The following is a 19,169-nucleotide window of genomic DNA, read 5'->3' as shown; positions in this document are numbered from 1 at the left end:
ATGGTGACCAGGCCCGACTCGCCAATAGGAAAGAGGCCACCGTGTGAAGTGGGGCAGAAACAATTTCTTAAATGTGCAAGAACCAAACTGGAACTTTAATCCTCTTAGCCAGGCCCCAACTAACAAAGCTCATGCAACTTAGCCGCATGCTACGCTACGTTAGCGTGGCCCATAGGGCTGTGTGCAGTGCTAATGTGCCCTGTTTCTCAGCACTAATCTGGGCCTGTTTTAAAGGCAGCTATAATTCACACTACATGTTCCCAGAGCTGAAAGTTGTGCAGTCAACTTCCCAGAATGCAAATGCACAAGTTCACAAGGACAGCTTTAGCTCGGCAGTGCCATATGCCAAATTAGTGTTTATGAAACTCTGTGTGCGTGTGTGCGTGCGTGTGTGTGTGTGTGTGTGTGTGTGTGTATATTGAGATGGTCATACACATTTTGCCCTTTGGCTAATGAAATTGGGAAAACACTGTTTTATGTAGATGTCTCATTCATGTGATTCATCTGTCACACAAGTAAAGTCATTGCAGTAATTAAAAGCCAAACATATTAAGGCTTCCAGATGGCTGGTGATGCTTCCCCCTGCCGCCATGGAAATATTGTGTTTGGAGCCTTGTCATTGTTGGAACATCAGCTAAGAGCCATTATACTCTGAAGGATTAGGCTGTCAGAGATCCAGCTAATCATGGCGGGATAACTAACTATCTGGCATCCCAGTGGCCTCACACAAACACACACACACACTCGCACTTCAGGGTTTTGGTGTCTAAAATTAAACTAAATGTTTACGTCCACAGTTGGAACGAGTCATGATGTCTTCTTGTTTGAACTTTTAATTGTTTTCAATTGGATTATTGGCAGTAATTGCTGCTCTCTGCAGGATTGTTTTGCAAGAATCCAGAGCTGTTATGTAGCCATAAACATCACGTTTATTTTTAGATAAAACGTGCAAAACAGTCATCTGTAATCTGTCACTGCAACATCTGCAGTTTTCAACTTAACTCACTACACATCTATTTCTATATTTTCAGGAGAGTCTCCCAGGGTCGTGTGAGACTGACCTCTGCGATCATGTCGCAGCAGTCAACCCAAACGGCGGCCATGTTTCCTACTCAGACATTTCAGCTTCAACTCTCATCAACGGCAAGCCGTCGTCTGAGGAATTTGAACATCTTGTTCACTCCATGGCGCAGGTAAACACATCTGTAAAGCCGAGGCAATCACTGTGCTGTTTGTCAGTGTAAGACACTCTGCTGCCAGGCTAGTGTTTTATTTGATGTATTACCGCAATCATTTTATGTTTGGGTAATTTTACCACATGCACAAGAATCAGCAGGTAGAAAAACCATAATGATATCTAGCACTACAGGCTGCAAGTTTACTCTCGAGGCACTTCTAACACACTTCTAAAGGCAGCTGCAGCTTTGATGCAAATCAGCACACCGCCAAATAACATGTGAAAATCTATATGTGTTTATCATTCAGGGGCGCTACCTGGCACATGTGGATCTGCAGAAGCCAGAGTCAGGGGGTCTGGGCTTCAGCGTGGTGGGACTGAAGAGCGAGAACCGGGGAGAGCTTGGCATCTTCATCCAGGAAATTCAAGCAGGAAGTGTGGCCGACTGGTATGTTAGAATGAACACGCCCTAGGACTTTTTCAGATTTTTCTGGAAATTATTATCTGGTTTCTAATTGCACCAACACATGTAATCAGAATCAAACCGGGACTTAAGCACCTGGTAGAATTATTAAATGCATTGTCCAGTGCAAATTATTGCTTATTTTAATTAGTTTTCCACTTTCAAACATGCAAAACACAATGGCTTAAAGTCCTTTCGTTCCCTGGTAAAAAAAAAAACCCCAGCCTTTCCGGTTCCCAACATTACCCCAACTGTCACTGAAATTCCTGATGCTGCCTTCAAAATAAAAGCTTAAACAACAACTGGAATTTACTAAAATAATGACGGTAAATAATGAACCATTTACACTATACAAAACGTAATGGAAATGAATGTTTAACTATTAAAATATACATAGAAATTAATCGTTTCAACTCTAATTGTTGTATTTTTTTCAATATAAAACTACATTTTCATGCCTTCAGAACATCATATGGCTTACAAAATACTCTAAATATTGAAATGTCAAATAGAAGCACAACCAAATGTATCCTTAGAGAGAAATGTGCCAACACAGAGAACAAAACGGTTACACAACTAATGGTTAGTCTCCACTATTACGCTACTCTATGATAAAGACTTGATCAGAGGCACATTTTGGTTAAGCTCTGACTTCATTTACCGCCTGTCCCCCTCACTATGTCCCTCTTCCCGGACAGCGATGGGAAGCTGAGGGAAGCGGATCAGATCTTAGCCATCAACGGGAAGATCCTGGACCAGACAGTGAGCCACCAGCAGGCCATTGGCCTCCTGCAGAGCACCTCAGAGAGGGTCCAGCTCACCGTGGCCAGAGGACCCATCCCCCAGCTCACCAGCCCCGCAGTGTCACGTACACCCTCTGCAGCCAGCACCCTGTCTGCCAACTCCAGCGCGGTAAACACACACTCTAATATCAGCCATGATTTGAACTTGCTCATTTAGACAACCTCATTTTTGCAAAACTCGCAAAAAACGACGCTTTGCCGATACACAAAGACACATTAGAAGCAGATCCTGCAATCCAACATGGCAGTCAAATGTGTCCGTGGCTATCAAACGGCAAACATGCTTTTTTCTTACTCATCCAACACAGTTCATGGCTGGATACATTTGTACGAATGTTCATTTGTTCTATTCTTCCTCCTCTTTCCCGGTGCCTAGTGGCAGCACGTGGAAACGATCGAGCTGGTGAACGATGGCACTGGCCTCGGCTTCGGTATCGTGGGAGGAAAGACCACCGGAGTTATTGTGAAGACCATCCTTCCTGGAGGCATCGCTGATCAGGTGACTGCTTTTTCTGAGAGTTTGCTTTAAATGACTAATGTGTCTTTCCATGAAGATTCTTTGTATATACTGTAAAGTGTTTACGATAAAAAAGGAACATTTCTTTGTTTGATGTCACTTTAAATGTTCTAAAGAGACAACCCATGTCAAATAGGAACAATGAGAATTGCAAGTTAACTGTCACTCTTGTCTTCTCTTTGGTACTGAGCGTTTTATTATGGGTTTGATTTCATACTGAAGCTACACAGACTAATTAATGGATTACTGCACACAAGCGTCAGAGGCACACTCGACTTCACCTACAAAATGTCACTCAAATAGCCACGTTCAAACCACAAAGAGGCATGAAAAGGACTGTAAGAAGACACAACATGACTACAAAAAAATTGTAAAATACTATAAATAGACACAAATAAACTAAGAGTGATTCAAGATTACCACAAAGGGACATGAAACATAAAAAAGAAACACAATGCGTGTCTTACTTCTATGTAGAAGAGAGGGAGGATCTCTAGCATATCCATAGCCAAGGGCCCAAGGTGTCATGGGTAGCTTACCTACACCTGCATAAATTGTATTGATATAAACACGTATCAGACAGAAAAAAAAGACAGAAAATTACCAGAAAAACATAAAAAAAGACCACAAAATGTTAAAATCTCTCCAGCCTGTCTGTGCCCAGGGGCCAATTGTCTGAAATGTGTTTTGTTTAGGATGGCCGGCTGCGCAGCGGGGACCACATCCTGCGGATCGGGGACACTGACCTTCTGGGGATGGGCAGCGAGCAGGTGGCCCAGGTCCTCCGGCTGTGTGGGAACCGGGTGAAGCTGGTGGTGACCCGGGGGCCCCTGGAGGAGGGCCCCTCTGTCGCTGCTGTCATGCCTGTGGTGCTGCCCACTGTCAACGAACAGGTGAGGGGACTGCTGCACTTTGAAAAGAAAAGAGAAATGTTTTTAAGTATTGGAGTATCACTACAGTGATTCACTGATGAGTGATTATTTTAAAAACAAGCCCACCTCCTTTGCCTCCATCTTTATTCTCCTTCTCTTCGTGGTTCTGAAATGAATTGAAAGAAAACTGCTGATTAATTTGCCTGTGACTCATATTTTGAGAGCAAATGTTGACTATTATTTATTCAGCTCTAAAACATCGATTTCACAGATATTTTCAAGGCTCAGCCCAATTCAGACATTGAATGACTCACTTTATAATTAACATCCTGTTTGCCTGCACACATTAGGGGTCTGTTATTGTCACCAGCGTCAGATTGTTTATTATCAAAGAAAAAAAGTGATTTGGTACCCATGTGGTGCAGTTGATGATATGTTTTCCTTTTATCTTGTTATCAGTGGTAATTGACCTGTCTTTTCTGTTCTTCTGTTCACAGGGCTATGAGGAGGAGGAGGAGGAGGAGGAGGAGGAAGAAGAGGAGGAGGAAGAGGAGGATGAAGCGTTTGATGTGAGCCTGACGAAGAACGCACAGGGTCTGGGCATCACTATCGCCGGCTATGTTGGAGATAAAAACTCAGGTGACAAATAGCAGACTGAATGACCATTAAAATCAGAGTATGATGTTCAAAATTAAAATATTTATAACTTCAGTATTACACAAGTTGTGTCAATATATTAATTTCCAACAAAGGCACTAATTTCCCTCCTAATAAAACACTTTACAATGAACTGTTACTGGTAGCAATGGATTCATAGTATGTATGTCCTTTATGAGTGCTTTAGCCACTTTTAGCTTATCGTTTTAGGTCAATATTAGACAGAAAACTTTAAATGAATGTATGCTAACGTGTTAGCCTAATAACTTTATTAGGTGTTGTCAATGTCGGTGTTTGGGAAATGATTCGCTTTAATATAAGTGCACACAGTAAGCCTTTTTATTATGAGCTTCTTCATTCATTTAATTAAATTGAATATGAAATGGCTTTGGCTGCAAAGTCTTTACTTTTCAAGGTTAGCATTAGTGCACTGGGTTTATCCCATTATTGTTTATGACTCATGTAATATTGAAACATCTGTCTGCTTTCCTCCTCGGGTCTTAATGTCCAGATTTACAGCTTTGTTCTTATTTTGTGTCCTTGTTCTGCCTCCTCAGAGCCCTCTGGCATTTTCGTGAAGAGCATAACAAAAGACAGCGCTGTAGATCAAGATGGCCGCGTCCATGTTGGAGACCAGATAATAGCTGTAAGTGCAACCATTATGCTCTTTGTGCTTTCTCCCCTGTAATGGCATGAGGTAACATATTCAGTGAAGGTTTATTAGATGTACTACAGTGAGGGAATGGAGGGGGATTATGAAATGCATGATGAATAACTGATAGTTATTAAAGTGTTTTTTCTTGTGACTGGGAGTCTTGAATTAGCTTCCTTTCTGCAGGACGTCAAACTGTGTAATGTCTTGCATCATTTTGAAATGAGTTCATGTTGCCTTTGTGTTTTTAAAGTCCTCACATCCTCCTGTTTTGTTACTGTGTTTGTGTGTGCAAGAGTTTTATTCTTGTGCTTTGGGATCCAATTTAAGAACTTTAAGCATTTAATTGCCTGAATTATTTAAACTTGGGGGTTTTTAACTCTCCTAAATGATCTAAATAAATAAAGTTCTGAATGAATAGATGGGAATACTCTGGTGCTGTTTAGGGCTGCGAGTAATGATGATGTTCATTATAAATGAATGTGACGACTATTTGTTTAATAGTTTGGTGAATTAAATGACAGAAAACAGTGAGAAGTGTCAGTTTCTCAAAGTCCAAGTAGATGACTATAAATGTCTTTAAATCCAGATTTGAAAGGCTACATTTAAAAAGACATTTTCGCAATTTGTAATTATTTTCTAAGTCTAAACTGATTAATATAAACATCTAAAGAAATGCACTTAAATATGATTGAAAAAAGATTGAAAGACATATTTTAGAGGCTGACAACTGCATTTAAAGACATTTTTGCAAGAAGAAATAACTTAAACAATGAATCAAATTATTATTATTTTGACATTCTTGAAGCTCTACTGGTTAATAATGCCTATGGTTGTTTCAATTTGACCTCAAACAAACAAGTATTCTATGCAATTCAGTTTACTTTTTATTTTGTACATGTTCAGAGCTATAAAAACACATAAGAACACCAAATGAACAATTTACTTCAATATGAATAATTCAAGAGGTGTAATCATAGTACTGTTCTTCCTTTTCACCGTCTCTTGTTATATGTTATACTTTAAGAACATACAAATAATTCCAGCTCACTCTGGTGTCTCGCCCCCTGCAGGTGGACAGCGTGGACATCCAGGGCTTCACCAACCAGCAGGCGGTAGAGGTGCTGCGCCACACAGGCCACACGGTGCACCTCAAGCTGATCCGGAGGGGCTTCAGGCCCGAAGACCTCCCCTCCGCTGTGGCCCCCAGCATCGGCGTGCTGCCCTCCCACACCACCATCCCCACCACCACCATAGTGCTGGAGGAGCTGGAGCTGGAGAGGAGGAAGGCAGAGGAGGAGGCTGCGGCACAAGGTAGGGATTTAATGAAAAGAGACAAAAACACACTACCTAAGAAAAGGGGACATTTGATGTGTGAACATGTGTGGCTCAGACAGGAGATATGATGCAGTAAAGACTGACAGCAAATAGAGATTTATTTTATCAAAAAAAGTTACACAACTTAAACCAGCAGCACATTAAAAAGATATTGCAATTTAGAAATATGCTCAAAATTCTTCAAATGTTAGTATAACCTAATGGAATCACTTTAACCTACTTTTTGTTGAGATATACATTTCCTTTTGGCATCAAGTTTTTTTTACAAAAACACAATTTTAAAGTGTAAAACCTTTCCCAAAGAAAGTGTGAGTCGGTTCTTTCTTACGTGTTAATATCTGTATTTTTAACAAATGCAGGCTCTATTTTTAATGTCTCTACCATGATAGAGACAGCTTTTTGAAGTAACTCATGTGGGAATATTTATGATTATCCCAAATGTCGAACAATAAAATCCTATATTGTCCCGTCTCTAGTAGCAGCTGTTTTGCTATGGAAAGTTTTATTTGTTGAAAGCTTTTCCCTCCGGCATGGAAAAGACATAAGGAAAATAATAAACAGGATTGTCACAGCACAAGAGCCAAGGTTTTCCATCGTGTTGTTTAAAACCTGAAAAAGACCCAGTCATAGAATTAAAAACATCAACATTTACAAGGCATCCAACAACATGGCGTTGAGTTACAGCTAAACACAAGGCTTAGAAACATTTTGAATGTGAAATGATTTTTTTGCAATTAGCAGCCATGACAAGCAGGTTTATATTGGTGTCGGCTAAATAATACATTTTGCATCCCGAATAAAAATGACACATTATAAGAGTGTGTGTTCCTCTAGCATTTTTAAACACACTAGTTTGTTGAGTTGAGAATTGATTTAAGTTAACTTACTGTGCACATAGGTTTGATGTGGAGTTGTAATGGGTCATTTAATGTTTGGGATTAACAAAATAATGTAACTACTCACTTAAATTGTTGCCAAGTCAGTGTTCAGGTTGTTGGAGCACCCACACATTCACACACCGGCAGAGGAGCTAGTATTAGTTTTATGTGAGCACTTAAAAGGTGCTGATGTACAGCGTAGTAATTTCATGGCCGGCCACTCCAGTGCCCTGTGGAACTCCAGAGACATAAACAGCGGTGTGAAGCTGTAAAAAAACACACGAGGGTCATTAAACAGATATTTGAAGTTTAAAGTCTGTCCTAATGGGTATCATCAGCACACACAGGTACATCCTTTAAGATAATAGGGGGAGAATATTTTTCTAAAGTGAGGGTCATTATGAAAAAGATAGGAAATTCTCATACTACCGTCATTTGGAAGAATGAAATAATAGTAATAATAATATTAGCTCTAGCATGAGCATTAATGACCAACAAAACCACGTACAATTAGATGAAGCGCTAGCCAATAGAAGCGCAAGTGCTCGAAAAGCAGAAAAGGGATTCGTTAAAGTCCAAACAAATAAATTGATCTGTGCCAAAGGGAGATGTCTACTCTTGTTTACATTTTATTTCTAACACTATTTCTCATAAATCATAGTAAACATACAAACAAGCACAGTTCTGTTATTATCCATCCATCCATCCATCTTCTCCCGCTTATCCGTGGTCGGGTCGCAGGGGTAGCAGTTCCAGCAGAGAGCCCCAAACTTTCTTTTCCCTGGCGACATCAACCAGCTCTGACTGGGGGATCCCAAGGCGCTCCCAGGCCAGCGAAGAGATATAATCCCTCCACCTGGTCCTAGGTCTACCCCTTGGTCTCTTCCCAGCTGGACGTGCCTGGAACACCTCCCTAGGGAGGCGCCCAGGTGGCATCCTAACTAGGTGCCCGAACCACCTCAACTGGCTTCTTTCGACCCGAAGGAGGAGTGGTTCAACTCCGAGTCCCTCCCTGATGACCGAACTTCTCACCTTATCCCTAAGGGAGACACCAGCCACCCTGCGGAGGAAACCCATCTCGGCCGCTTGTATCCGCGTTATTATAATTTCGGAAAATGAAAATATTGTTTCGACTGTGGCTGCGAGGGAGTGCGGTCGTCTTTCAACCAGAAGGTTGTGGGTTCGATCCCAGCCCGTGCAGTCAACATGTAGATGTATCTTTGGGCAAGATACTTAACCCTGAGTTGCTCCCGATGGCATGGCCAACGGTGTGTGAATGTGTGTGAATGTTAGGCCCTAGAGCAAGTGGTACTGCTCTGTATGAATGGGTGTGAATGGGTGAATGACATGTAGTATGTAAAGCGCTTTGAGGGGTCGTAAAGACTGGATAAAGCGCTATATAAGTACAGTTCATTTACCATTGTTTCGACACATTTTGAGATAATCTTGAAAAATGTGTTCCAACACTTAATTCCTCCTGACTATTTGCATGTGCTTTCTGTATCATCTGTGTTTTTGCGTAAGGTGAATGTTGATCATTGTGTTGAGTTTACTGAGCACCTATAAGTGCAGAGTCGAGCACTTTTTCCCTGACGTGTGTGCGTCTTCCTCACTCCTCGCTGTCTGTTCACAGTCGCCCCAGATGAAAAGCCACCGCAGACAAAGAGCGAAGTATCTGATGTCGGCTCGACCTCGGATCAGCTGACAGACGACACACATGGTAGGAGGAACTCTTCTTTAAGATATGTCTGACAGATAAGGGTTACTGTGTCAGGAACACACGAGCAAACACACGGTGGAGAGGAAACACTGACATGTGTTTAAAACATTCAGATAACGTTTTTCTTAAGTGGGCTCGTAGACTTTGCAAATAGTTAGAAATGTAAGTCACTATGCAGGCTGAGTTGATCACGTTTTAGCATTTGTTGTCGTTTTGTGCATTAATGCTTTTCTGTTGTGTTTTCCAAGGGATGAAGCTCACAGCCTTTGAGGAAGAGGAGCTGATGAAGAAGTGGCTCGAGATTCTGGGTCCAAGTAATGAAGTTGTAGTAAGTTTTGTTTTCAATATTAATTGTTTTCTCTCATGCATTAAATTAGATTTCAACCCATTAGTCAACTAAAAGATGAGTTTATTAATTGTTGCGATAATCTAACTTTTGAGTCGTTAAGCATGCAAAAGTGTCACACAGTAGTGTTTCTTGAATCTCAAATATGGAGACGTTCTGTTTTTTTCCACTTTATATATCTTGGACTGACAAAACAAGACATTTGAAGACATCACGTTGGACTGCGAGAACCTAGGATAGACCGAAGCATTAATCTAGAAAATAATCAGCAACATAATGGATACTTGCATTTTGACTTGGCTGTTAACATAAAACTGCTCTCTTTAAAAAAGCGGAATGACCTGAGTGGCAACACAAAAGGGATTGAGATATAACTGGGATGTTATTCTACAGGTGGCTCAGGTGGAGAAGTTCAGTGCGAGCAGCGGGCTGGGCATCAGTCTGGAGGCGAGCAGCGGACATCACTACATCCGCTCCGTCCTACCTGAGGGACCTGTGGGTTGCTGCGGGAAGCTCTTCAGTGGAGATGAACTGCTTGAGGTGCAAAAAACACACTTTCAACAGTGTTTCCATTTTGTCTTTTACATTTTTGCCATTAATACTTACAAAGGCTGAACTATGTTACTACTACTACTACTACTACTACTACTACTACTACTACTACTACTACTACTACTACTACTACTACTACTACAACAACAACAAGCTAATGCTAGCCTCTCCTCTCTCAGGTCAACGGCTTGTCTCTGATTGGTGAAACGCACAAGGAAGTGGTGAGGATCCTGAAGGAGCTCCCTCTCTGCGTCTACATGACCTGCTGCAGACCCGCCCCCCACCTGCAGACTGACATGCACGATGTCCAACCAGAGATTCTGTCTACAGTGTCTGCATTAAAGGTACTGCAAATGCAATGCTCAAACATAGCAGATGTACTTGAATGTATTATTGTTTTAATATACATTTTAATGTTCATTAGATAGCATTTGTCAAGCATGATTTGGGAGTAAACAAACTGAATTGTAAAGGCTATTGTAGCAGAAGATACATTCAAGTCCAGTTGGAAACTACACACCTTAGCATGCATTGATGTATCGTGAAAATGATTTCCCATTTCTGCATATGAAAGGGAATATGGAGTGCAAAGTTCTCCCGCCATTAAAACCCATTGCTCGTTATTAGCTTACCACGATATGTTAATCGCTCCATTGACTTTGAATTAAGTCTTATCAAAAAGCAGAGAAAGGTTTATTAGGACCAATTCTAGTAATATGTCTGCACCAAACATGTGCAGAGATATGAGACATCAGAAACATCTAGTCTCTTGGGGAAGGTGGCTTTCATCTATCCAGCTTTAACAGTGATAATGTGCTAAGGCCCGAGCATCCCCGGAGATGTTTCCCTTTTATCTCCTGCCAGAATCACACCGGAGGGTAGCAGCCCAGGGGTTGGGACTGAAAGCGAGGCAGGCAGACTGTTACAGATGGATTTTGGGCTTTTCTTCTGCAGAAACAAATAGACCTGAGCATTGTGCGTGCGGCTGCAGACTCAGAGGTGAAGGCGGCGGCGGCAGCAGCAGCAGTGACAGAGGAAAAGGTGACGGAGGAGGTCGTAGCCTCTCCTCTGGCCATGTGGGAGCTGGAGATCCACAACATCGAGCTGGAGAAAGGAGAAGGAGGATTGGGATTCAGCATCCTCGACTACCAGGTGGGAAATCTTTAGTATACGTTGTTTACAGTTTGCTAGTTGTAGGCAGGCCTTTCAAAAAAGTACGCAGACTTCAATCTGTATATTAATATTGTATAGTCAATATGATTATCTAAATCTTTCACAGTTGATATGTACAAATACATACTGCTTAATCTTTATTTTATTGTGCAAAGTCTTGTAAAAAAAGTATTTCCGATACAATAAAAGTATATCTAATGGTATCCTAATGGCTTATTTAATGATATTATATTAAACCCACAGATCGGTTCTTTTTATACATGATGTTGTGTTTCTATCATAAACCTAAGGAGCAGAAAGTTCGATATTTATCGAGTATTGCCTTTTTTCACCCATATTTAATGCTAATTCTGACAGCTGTACAAATATTATATAAATATCTGAGCCTGTCATCCATTTTGGGAACAGTAGGTATCATTTAGCATTACATTTATTTCCATTATTTCCGTTAAGGTCAACCCTATGAAATACATTTGTTTGTTGTAGTTGGAGAGTCTAGTGTCCTCAGACAAAAAGCACGTAATAGAACATTTCCTGTGATCTCCATGTACATTTGAGTCTGTGAAGTTTACCTGTTCCTCCGCCTCAGGACCCGCTGGACCCGGCCAAGACGGTGATCGTGATCCGCTCTCTGGTTCCCGGCGGCGTGGCGGAGCATGACAGCCGGCTGCTGCCAGGAGACCGCCTCATGTACGTGAACAGCACGGAGCTGGAGAATGGCAGCCTGGAGGACGCAGTGCAGGCGCTGAAGGGGGCCCAGCTTGGCATGGTGCAGATAGGAGTGTCCAAACCGCTGCCTGTAAGCAAACAATCAGCATTTAAATTATTATGAAGGAAAATATCACTTGTGTTGTGGCCGATAACAGGGCAAATGTGTGCTTATATTTACTAGTTATGCTTTTGTGTCATGAATGTGTCCCTGTGAGTCAGCTTGTCGTGAGGGTTCAGCTTACGAGGCCTTGAATATTTCATGCAGGAAAAAGAGAGGAGGCTTAGCTTTCCACCCACTGCTCATTCAGAGGAGGCATCCAGCCTTTAACGCTCTTGTTTCATATACTATGTTATTGGATTCTCCAGGCCCTGTTGTACGTTTCACCACATCGGGACAGCTGTGTGAATATCAGGCCTGTCCAACAGCATGTTCACCGCTGCAGGCTCTCTTTGTACGTCGCTCTCTGCAAAATTGCTCGCATTCTTTCAGCTTTACAGCTTGGTTTCTCCCGTATTGAATCTGCCCATTGGATTACGCAGTGAGACCTCTGGGCTGCCGAGGTTAGATTACAGAGCTGCAGGAAACGAGTTAAACACCGCTCCTGCAGGACGGGGATCTTCTTCTGAGGGGGATTTTGTGTAGCATGTCTCGGCTGCATGCTACACAAAATCAATATCAAGAGCTTAACACATGAAATGTTCTTGAGCTTGTCTGTGACGTTTGGGCAACTTCCCTTCACCCCTATCTTTCTCTTTAATCAGCTCAATAACTTCTAACTAACATATTTTCCTCATTCCATACTAACTCATTTGTACCTGATTCGGTCATTAAAACAATTTAAAAAATCAGATTACTTGAAGCTGGAGACTCTGAAATGATTTCTCCACTTTCCTAGGGAATATGTGGATATTCCCACTCTCCACACCCCTATGGTGAGCAGGAAATTACTCCATCATCCACCATCCATTCATTTGACTTCAACAATATTTTGGTTGAAGAAGGAGAGGAGGAAGGACCGGCTGAGGGCAACGTTTACCGAGCAGAGCCGGCATTGGTTAGTTAGCTTCTGGGAAAAGCTAAAAAATCAATCAGAACATCCTGAAAATGGAAAAACAGATTTTGCTCAACATATTTGCTTCTGCTTATATTGACCATTACTCTGACACATAGATGTGATTTAATAGTTTCTGTGATTAGATAGTGCACCTCATTGATCAAATATAAAGTTGTCAGTGCCAGTTGGTTACTTACTGTTCTTCCATTGATGATCACAGATCGACACCAGCGAGGCCGAACAGTTAGATCATTCTTACTCCACGATGGACGACGACTCTTTCCAGGCGTCCATGATGGCTCTGCACGGCAGCAGCTGCAGCGCCGACCTGGACTACCTGCACGCATCTACACCCAAGGTAAGAGGCACAGGGAATATACCCCACGTCATTCTCACATCAATAATATGGCACATTTACACATCAGACTAGGCATATTCTGTGTGCTCACATTATCCCAAATGTACTCGCGTCTCCCAGATGAATAATTTTAGTGATTCTTTATATACACTATATTTAGTGAAAAATGCGGTTTTAAACAACATTTTTACCATGCATCTTTTAGATCTTGGTGCTTTTTCACTCTCTATTTTAATGATATGAAGGATAATGGTGATGGCACCACAACTTCGAGCCCAACCAGGGTGATCATTTTCAGCCAAACACATTTGAACTGCTTTTTTAATGGTTTTAGTTAGAGGTAACATTTATTTTGGAGAGTAGGTGGGTAATTCGGCTTGTTAAAAAGAAAGTTGAGCTAGCGTTTGCATGCAGGGAAATGCTCTGCTTTGTCAAACTGCTTTTATTCTCTGTTTTTACTGCTTATAACAATCTATGGATAATTCTGCTCTTGGTTAAACCAATAATGACCTCCCATGACCCCTCACATTCTGACTAGTGGCAGAAAAATACATTCAAATGCACGCCAACAGTAACTGCCCTTTTTCACCATGTAGTAGTCATTAGTCTTTGTTTGTGGCCATGCAGCGCCCAAATGCCAGGAGAGATGTTTTCTTTGTGAAGGCAGTAACAACATTTGTGACTTTCTGTTGTGATGTGAGAGCTGTAGCTGCGGCTGCCCTACAGCAACAGCTCAGCAAATGGATTTTAAACTATAAGAGAATACACTAAGAAGAGCAAGGGCCCACACAAACTGTTTTCCCAGCGGCCGACCTTATTTGTGGGGCCTTCCGAAGATTTTATACTGTAATCGTGCAGCCGAGAGGGACAGGCACATTTTACAGGACGGGGGGGGTTTCACAACAGATTTCAGATGTTTGTATGAGGGCCGACGGCGCGGTGTTTTCCCCGTGATGATGAACAGTTTTTCTCCCTAAAGCTGCAGAGAGAGCAACAAGTCTGCTTATAAATCTACTTCACTGACCGTAAACGCTGGAGCAGCTTTCTCACACTTGCCGACAGTATCTAAGATTATTTTATTTTGAGGAATATGAATGTTTTTTTACCTAAAAAGGTCAACTGGGTTTTAGAGACTAAATAAGTGAGTCTACGCTGTCAATAAAGCACTTATTTTTCTGAGTGCATTGATAGATTACATTCATGCATATGCATTGTCTTTGATTTGTATAGTGTTTTTTTTTTTTTTTTTAAATGCACCAGACTTATATCTGTCCTTTTAAAATAAACCCACCGATTTAAAACATAATTTCTCGATTTATTTTCAAAGCGATTCTATAAATGATGCATACTTAAACTTTATCTGGCTACGCCTGGAGCGTGACATTCAAAGTTTGAATAGTTTTTTACGATCTTGAATCTGTCATATGTAATTAATTTTGAGTGTTCTTTAGGAAACTGATTCTGCCTTCAGACATTTGATGAAATGTCTTCTATTTGTATCATCTCGACATGCCATAGTATGACTCATTACACACAGTATCGTTAAGTTATGTATACTTTTTAATGGGGGGAATTTATTATAGACACTAAAGTAAACCACAGCAATTCCCTTCATTTTTTAAATCCTACACAAATAAATGTATCCCCCTGTTGCCTGGGATACCCTTCCCATCTTCATAATTGCATCGTTTGAATACCTGCACTCTTCACAGGCCACTTCACTGTGGATTTATAGCGCTGCCTTATTAAAATGAAACCTCCTTTTCTTGTTCTACTCTACTTCCCATGTCTGCTCATTGAGCCCCTCTTGTATTATCCATTTGCATATTCTAACTGTTTTCTAAAGATTTATACTTCTGCTCTGGCTCCCAGAGGGAAGTGCTCGCTGCGATTCATCACTACTCATCCGGCCTCTAATAAAGTCTTAAATGCTGTTACAATAAAACCACATTTTGTGCACGGCAAACTGAAGATCGCCAGTAATTCCTACCACTCTCTATTGGCCACTGATGGCTTTTCTATGGCTCATTACGAGGGGGGCGGGAGGCGACTGAACAAGATGAATTCCCCCCGATTGTGTGCCTGTGTGAGGGGAGCGCTCCTTCAGCTGCTGTGCTCTGTTTTACTGCAGCTGACGGCTCGTCTCGACCTGTTGGAGGAGCGACCCGGCTTTGAGACACCGCCCAGCCTTGAAGACGATTTCCCAGCCTTCTCCCCGCAGCACTCTGCCTCTTTCTCCCCTCCCAGTCTCAGAGGCCCGACGTTTAACTCCTTACTGAGCCCTTCTGACCACTTCCTGGCACCACACGCTGACACAGAGGAACCAGAGCAGTGTTTCAACTCTGAAGCAGGGACCGGAGCATTAGACGAACCTGCAGAGACACCCATGTCTTTTGAAGATATTGGAGATATAAATATGATAAAGGTAAAACAATAAGTCTGATTACAAACTATATATTATAATTACCATGTTTAACAATTTTCATATTGTGCAGCCTCATTATAAAGCATATATTTAAAAAATGTCACATAGTCGGTACCTACTTAAGTTTGTATTAACTTGGCTTGGGAAGCAAAAGGTCGCCAGTTCAAGTTCTGATTGGACCAAAATACAGAGTTTGTAGCTGAAGAGAAGAAGAAGAATCCACTTTGTTAACCATCTAGGGGAAATTGGCATATAACACAGTAAAAATGCACACATGCACAAACACAAGATTTTTTTTATGGAGAGGTGCCAGAGCAAAAAGCCTACCATCTTGTTACGGCACCAGGGAGCAGTTGGGGGTTCAGTGCCTGGCTCAAGCACACCTCTGCAGTGCCATGGAGGAGAACTGTCACCTCTATAGCTAATATCTTGGATATATAAAAGCAGTAATATGACCCTTACTCCAGCTTACGACAGCATTTTTGATTGTCCAGTAACCCCTGTTTTACATGTTTGGAGAAAGAGAGCTGTAATCAAAGTATGTCTTATGTAAAACAAGTTAGACAAAAGAAGATGAGCAGTGAGTATTTCTGATAAATGTTCAAGGTTTATTATAAAATATGCTAAATCATCGTGCTTTGTCTTCTCTTAATGGATTTTCTTAAGGTAATCCACTCCCCAGTGGCTCTTTTCAAACATAAGACACTCATCCTTCAAAGCTTATTTATTTTCAATCAGCTGCACTTAGCTTTTCTCCGCTTTGTTTAAATCGGGCATAATATTTTCATTTACCTTCATGATTCACTTTTGAATGATCACCTTGAAGGATGAAGACGCTGCTGTGAGAGGGGAGGACGCTGATGAAGAAGCGCTGACCTCGGGGAGCAGCTTTGAAAGGACGATCACAGTCGTGAAGGGCAACTCCAGCCTGGGTTTGTGTTGATTTCTTCACGTTTTGATTTGTTATCATTTTATTTATTTTCGACTTATTCTTCATAGAAGTGTAAATGAGGTTGCATGACTGAAAGGAAGAATGGCCGTTTCTTTTGTGTCATGTTTTCTTCTGAATCCCAGCTAAAAAAGCTAAAATGATAGAGATTTTTGTCTGTTTTTCACTCTGAAAGGATCCTTTCAGAGTGTTTGCATTTCAAACCCCACCCAAGGGGCTGCTGCTTTTTAGCCCACTGAAGGTTTCTCTTTTATGCTCAATTCAACATTTCAACAAAATACATTTGGGTTTTGTTTTTATAATCTTTAAACCATGTGGAGTTCAACCAAAATCCGCTTTTAAATGAAACACTGATGTTATGCTTACGCTGAGTTATAAGGGAAGAGGTTCACATTTCCACATACTCCATTGAAATTCAAATGTGTTAATACTGTGGGGTTTTGGACAATTTGCGGGGAAATGTGGAAATTAATAAAAAGACGTTTTAAGTTATTCAAAAACCTTCCTTGGGAGATACCTAGTTTTCGATCTATACTTTCAGTGATGGCGGAATTAAGTCAATTTCTGGTTCATTTAGATCCAAATCCAATTTCAGAGTGTAACAGTTTCTTCAAATCTACCTGAAGGGATGACTGTGAGCGCGATGAAGGCCAGTCTGGGGATGCTGATCCGCAGCATCATCCACGGGCGCTCCATCAGCGGGACGGGCGCCTGGGGTCGGGGATCTGATCCTGGCCATCAACGGAGAGCACCACCGCTCACATGACCAACGCCCAGGCCCGCAGCCATGTTGCGACGACACTCACTCATCGGACCCGACCTGGGGTGAGGACCACATGAGGACACACACACACAACACGCACACACCGTTACTGCAAGGGGGTGTACTGCTGCACCACAAATGCAACAACAGGTGGAGGTTTTAGTCCCAATAAATACAAAAAGTCAGATCTCTGAAATGTTTGTTATGTTTAATGTGAAGCTGCAATTATTAATCACTCAAAAATAAATAGTGTCTCCAAGTATTTTGTGCATGAAGGTCAGAAAAATCTTGCTTTTAACCTTTTTCTGTTTTATATCATATTAGAGTAAATGTCTTTGGGTTTTGGACCTGATAAACAAGACATCTAAGACTTCACCTTGGACTAGAAGAAACTCAAAAATATTCACTGTTGCCTTTATATGTCTTTCTATCTTCATCCCTGCAGTCATTCACAGCCCACTTTACATTTGATTTGGAGCCTTGATTTTATTGACCAAACCTTAATTGCAATTACAGCATTTGGTAAACATATTTCCAAGCATCCATTCTCATGCAAACATGAATTTACTGAAATTCAGTGAGAAAGCACGAAGTTTCATACCAAGGTCGAATGAAATATTTATTTTCTACTGAAACAATGAATGTGTGGAGATTCTTAGCATTTCACCTGAAGAGAGATGCCTGGTATGTTCCTACAGAGCGAGGCACCTCATGGTCGAAACTCAATGACATTAGGATTGCAGCATTGCCAAAACAAAATGTATTTCAATTATTTGATTTGATTTAGATTAATAATATTTAAAATATTTGTATTGGAATTGATGTTGCGTGTCTATTGTTTCTTAAACTGGTAATGAAAAGGGTTTGTTTTGTTTGACACAGAAATGTTGCAGCTTAACTATCCTAAGAACAAAATTAGGCACGTTGATTGTTTTTGTATTATTTGACTTTAACTTTAACTATATATTTATTTGTTGTTCCTTCCTTTTCTTTTCCTTCACTATATCTGTAAAGCGTCTTTGAGCACCTGTAAAAGCGCTAACAAATTAAATCTATTATTATTATTATTATGTTACACAACGAGACGATATTCTACATTGGGACGAGGTGTGTCAATAAATGGTGCTTGCTGAACTAAAACCGGGCCGTTTGTTCACTCCGGTGCAATAATCCTTAAAAAAATTAAATTAAATTAAAGCTTCTTCACATTCTAGATCTGGCTAGTGCACCTGAGGACGACCTGTGCCCCGTTTATGTGTGAGTATGCCTAACGTCCAACGCTGTGTCTCTCCACGCAGCCGCCATATTGTTTTGACTCATCTCGTCTTGATTTGCTACAGCATTCATCGCAGTTAAAAGAGCTGTATCCAGACACTTAATGGTTGTCAAACAATGACAACAGCATAGTCTTATTGTGTAAGATTTTCACTATAATAACATTCAGATATGTTAAATCGCATTTAAGTTATTTTGTAAAGAAAATAACATTAAAGTGTTTCTCAAAATAACTTTAAATCTGTGCACATCTTAACACATACACTATATACTAACTGGATAAACCTTGGTTGACTGCATCAATTGTCTTGCTGTATAACCTTTTCATATTTCTGTGACTAACATATTCACTAATGACCAGTCTGATTTCTTTTGTACCATTTATAACTCCCTGCCTCACCATTTCTCTCACTGCATGCTGTGATGTTTTCATCAACCTCCATTTCATCTTTCACTGGGAATCATCTTTCTCTCTGTCTGCGTGC

General features: G+C 41.0%; 1 protein-coding gene across 1 annotated transcript in view; it reads left to right on the top strand.

Annotated features, from left to right (window-relative positions):
* Positions 1–19,169, top strand: part of LOC117463378 (multiple PDZ domain protein-like) — a 64,686-nt gene that overhangs the window by 22,926 nt on the left and 22,591 nt on the right. The window contains 22 exon segments of the mRNA XM_071206580.1: positions 1,032–1,193; positions 1,486–1,625; positions 2,339–2,552; positions 2,820–2,942; positions 3,656–3,853; positions 4,330–4,471; positions 5,047–5,135; positions 6,215–6,455; positions 8,991–9,077; positions 9,326–9,405; positions 9,817–9,963; positions 10,155–10,319; positions 10,930–11,127; positions 11,738–11,947; positions 12,756–12,914; positions 13,135–13,272; positions 15,404–15,697; positions 16,524–16,629; positions 17,273–17,357; positions 17,359–17,395; positions 17,397–17,429; positions 17,431–17,471. Of these exon segments, the coding sequence (XP_071062681.1) occupies positions 1,032–1,193; positions 1,486–1,625; positions 2,339–2,552; positions 2,820–2,942; positions 3,656–3,853; positions 4,330–4,471; positions 5,047–5,135; positions 6,215–6,455; positions 8,991–9,077; positions 9,326–9,405; positions 9,817–9,963; positions 10,155–10,319; positions 10,930–11,127; positions 11,738–11,947; positions 12,756–12,914; positions 13,135–13,272; positions 15,404–15,697; positions 16,524–16,629; positions 17,273–17,357; positions 17,359–17,395; positions 17,397–17,429; positions 17,431–17,471 (3,089 nt within the window).

The sequence above is a fragment of the Pseudochaenichthys georgianus genome, chromosome 18 (assembly GCF_902827115.2).
Source record: "Pseudochaenichthys georgianus chromosome 18, fPseGeo1.2, whole genome shotgun sequence".
Lineage (NCBI taxonomy): Eukaryota > Metazoa > Chordata > Actinopteri > Perciformes > Channichthyidae > Pseudochaenichthys > Pseudochaenichthys georgianus.
Note: the sequence above shows the minus strand (reverse complement) of the source record. Positions and strands in the feature narration are given on the sequence as shown.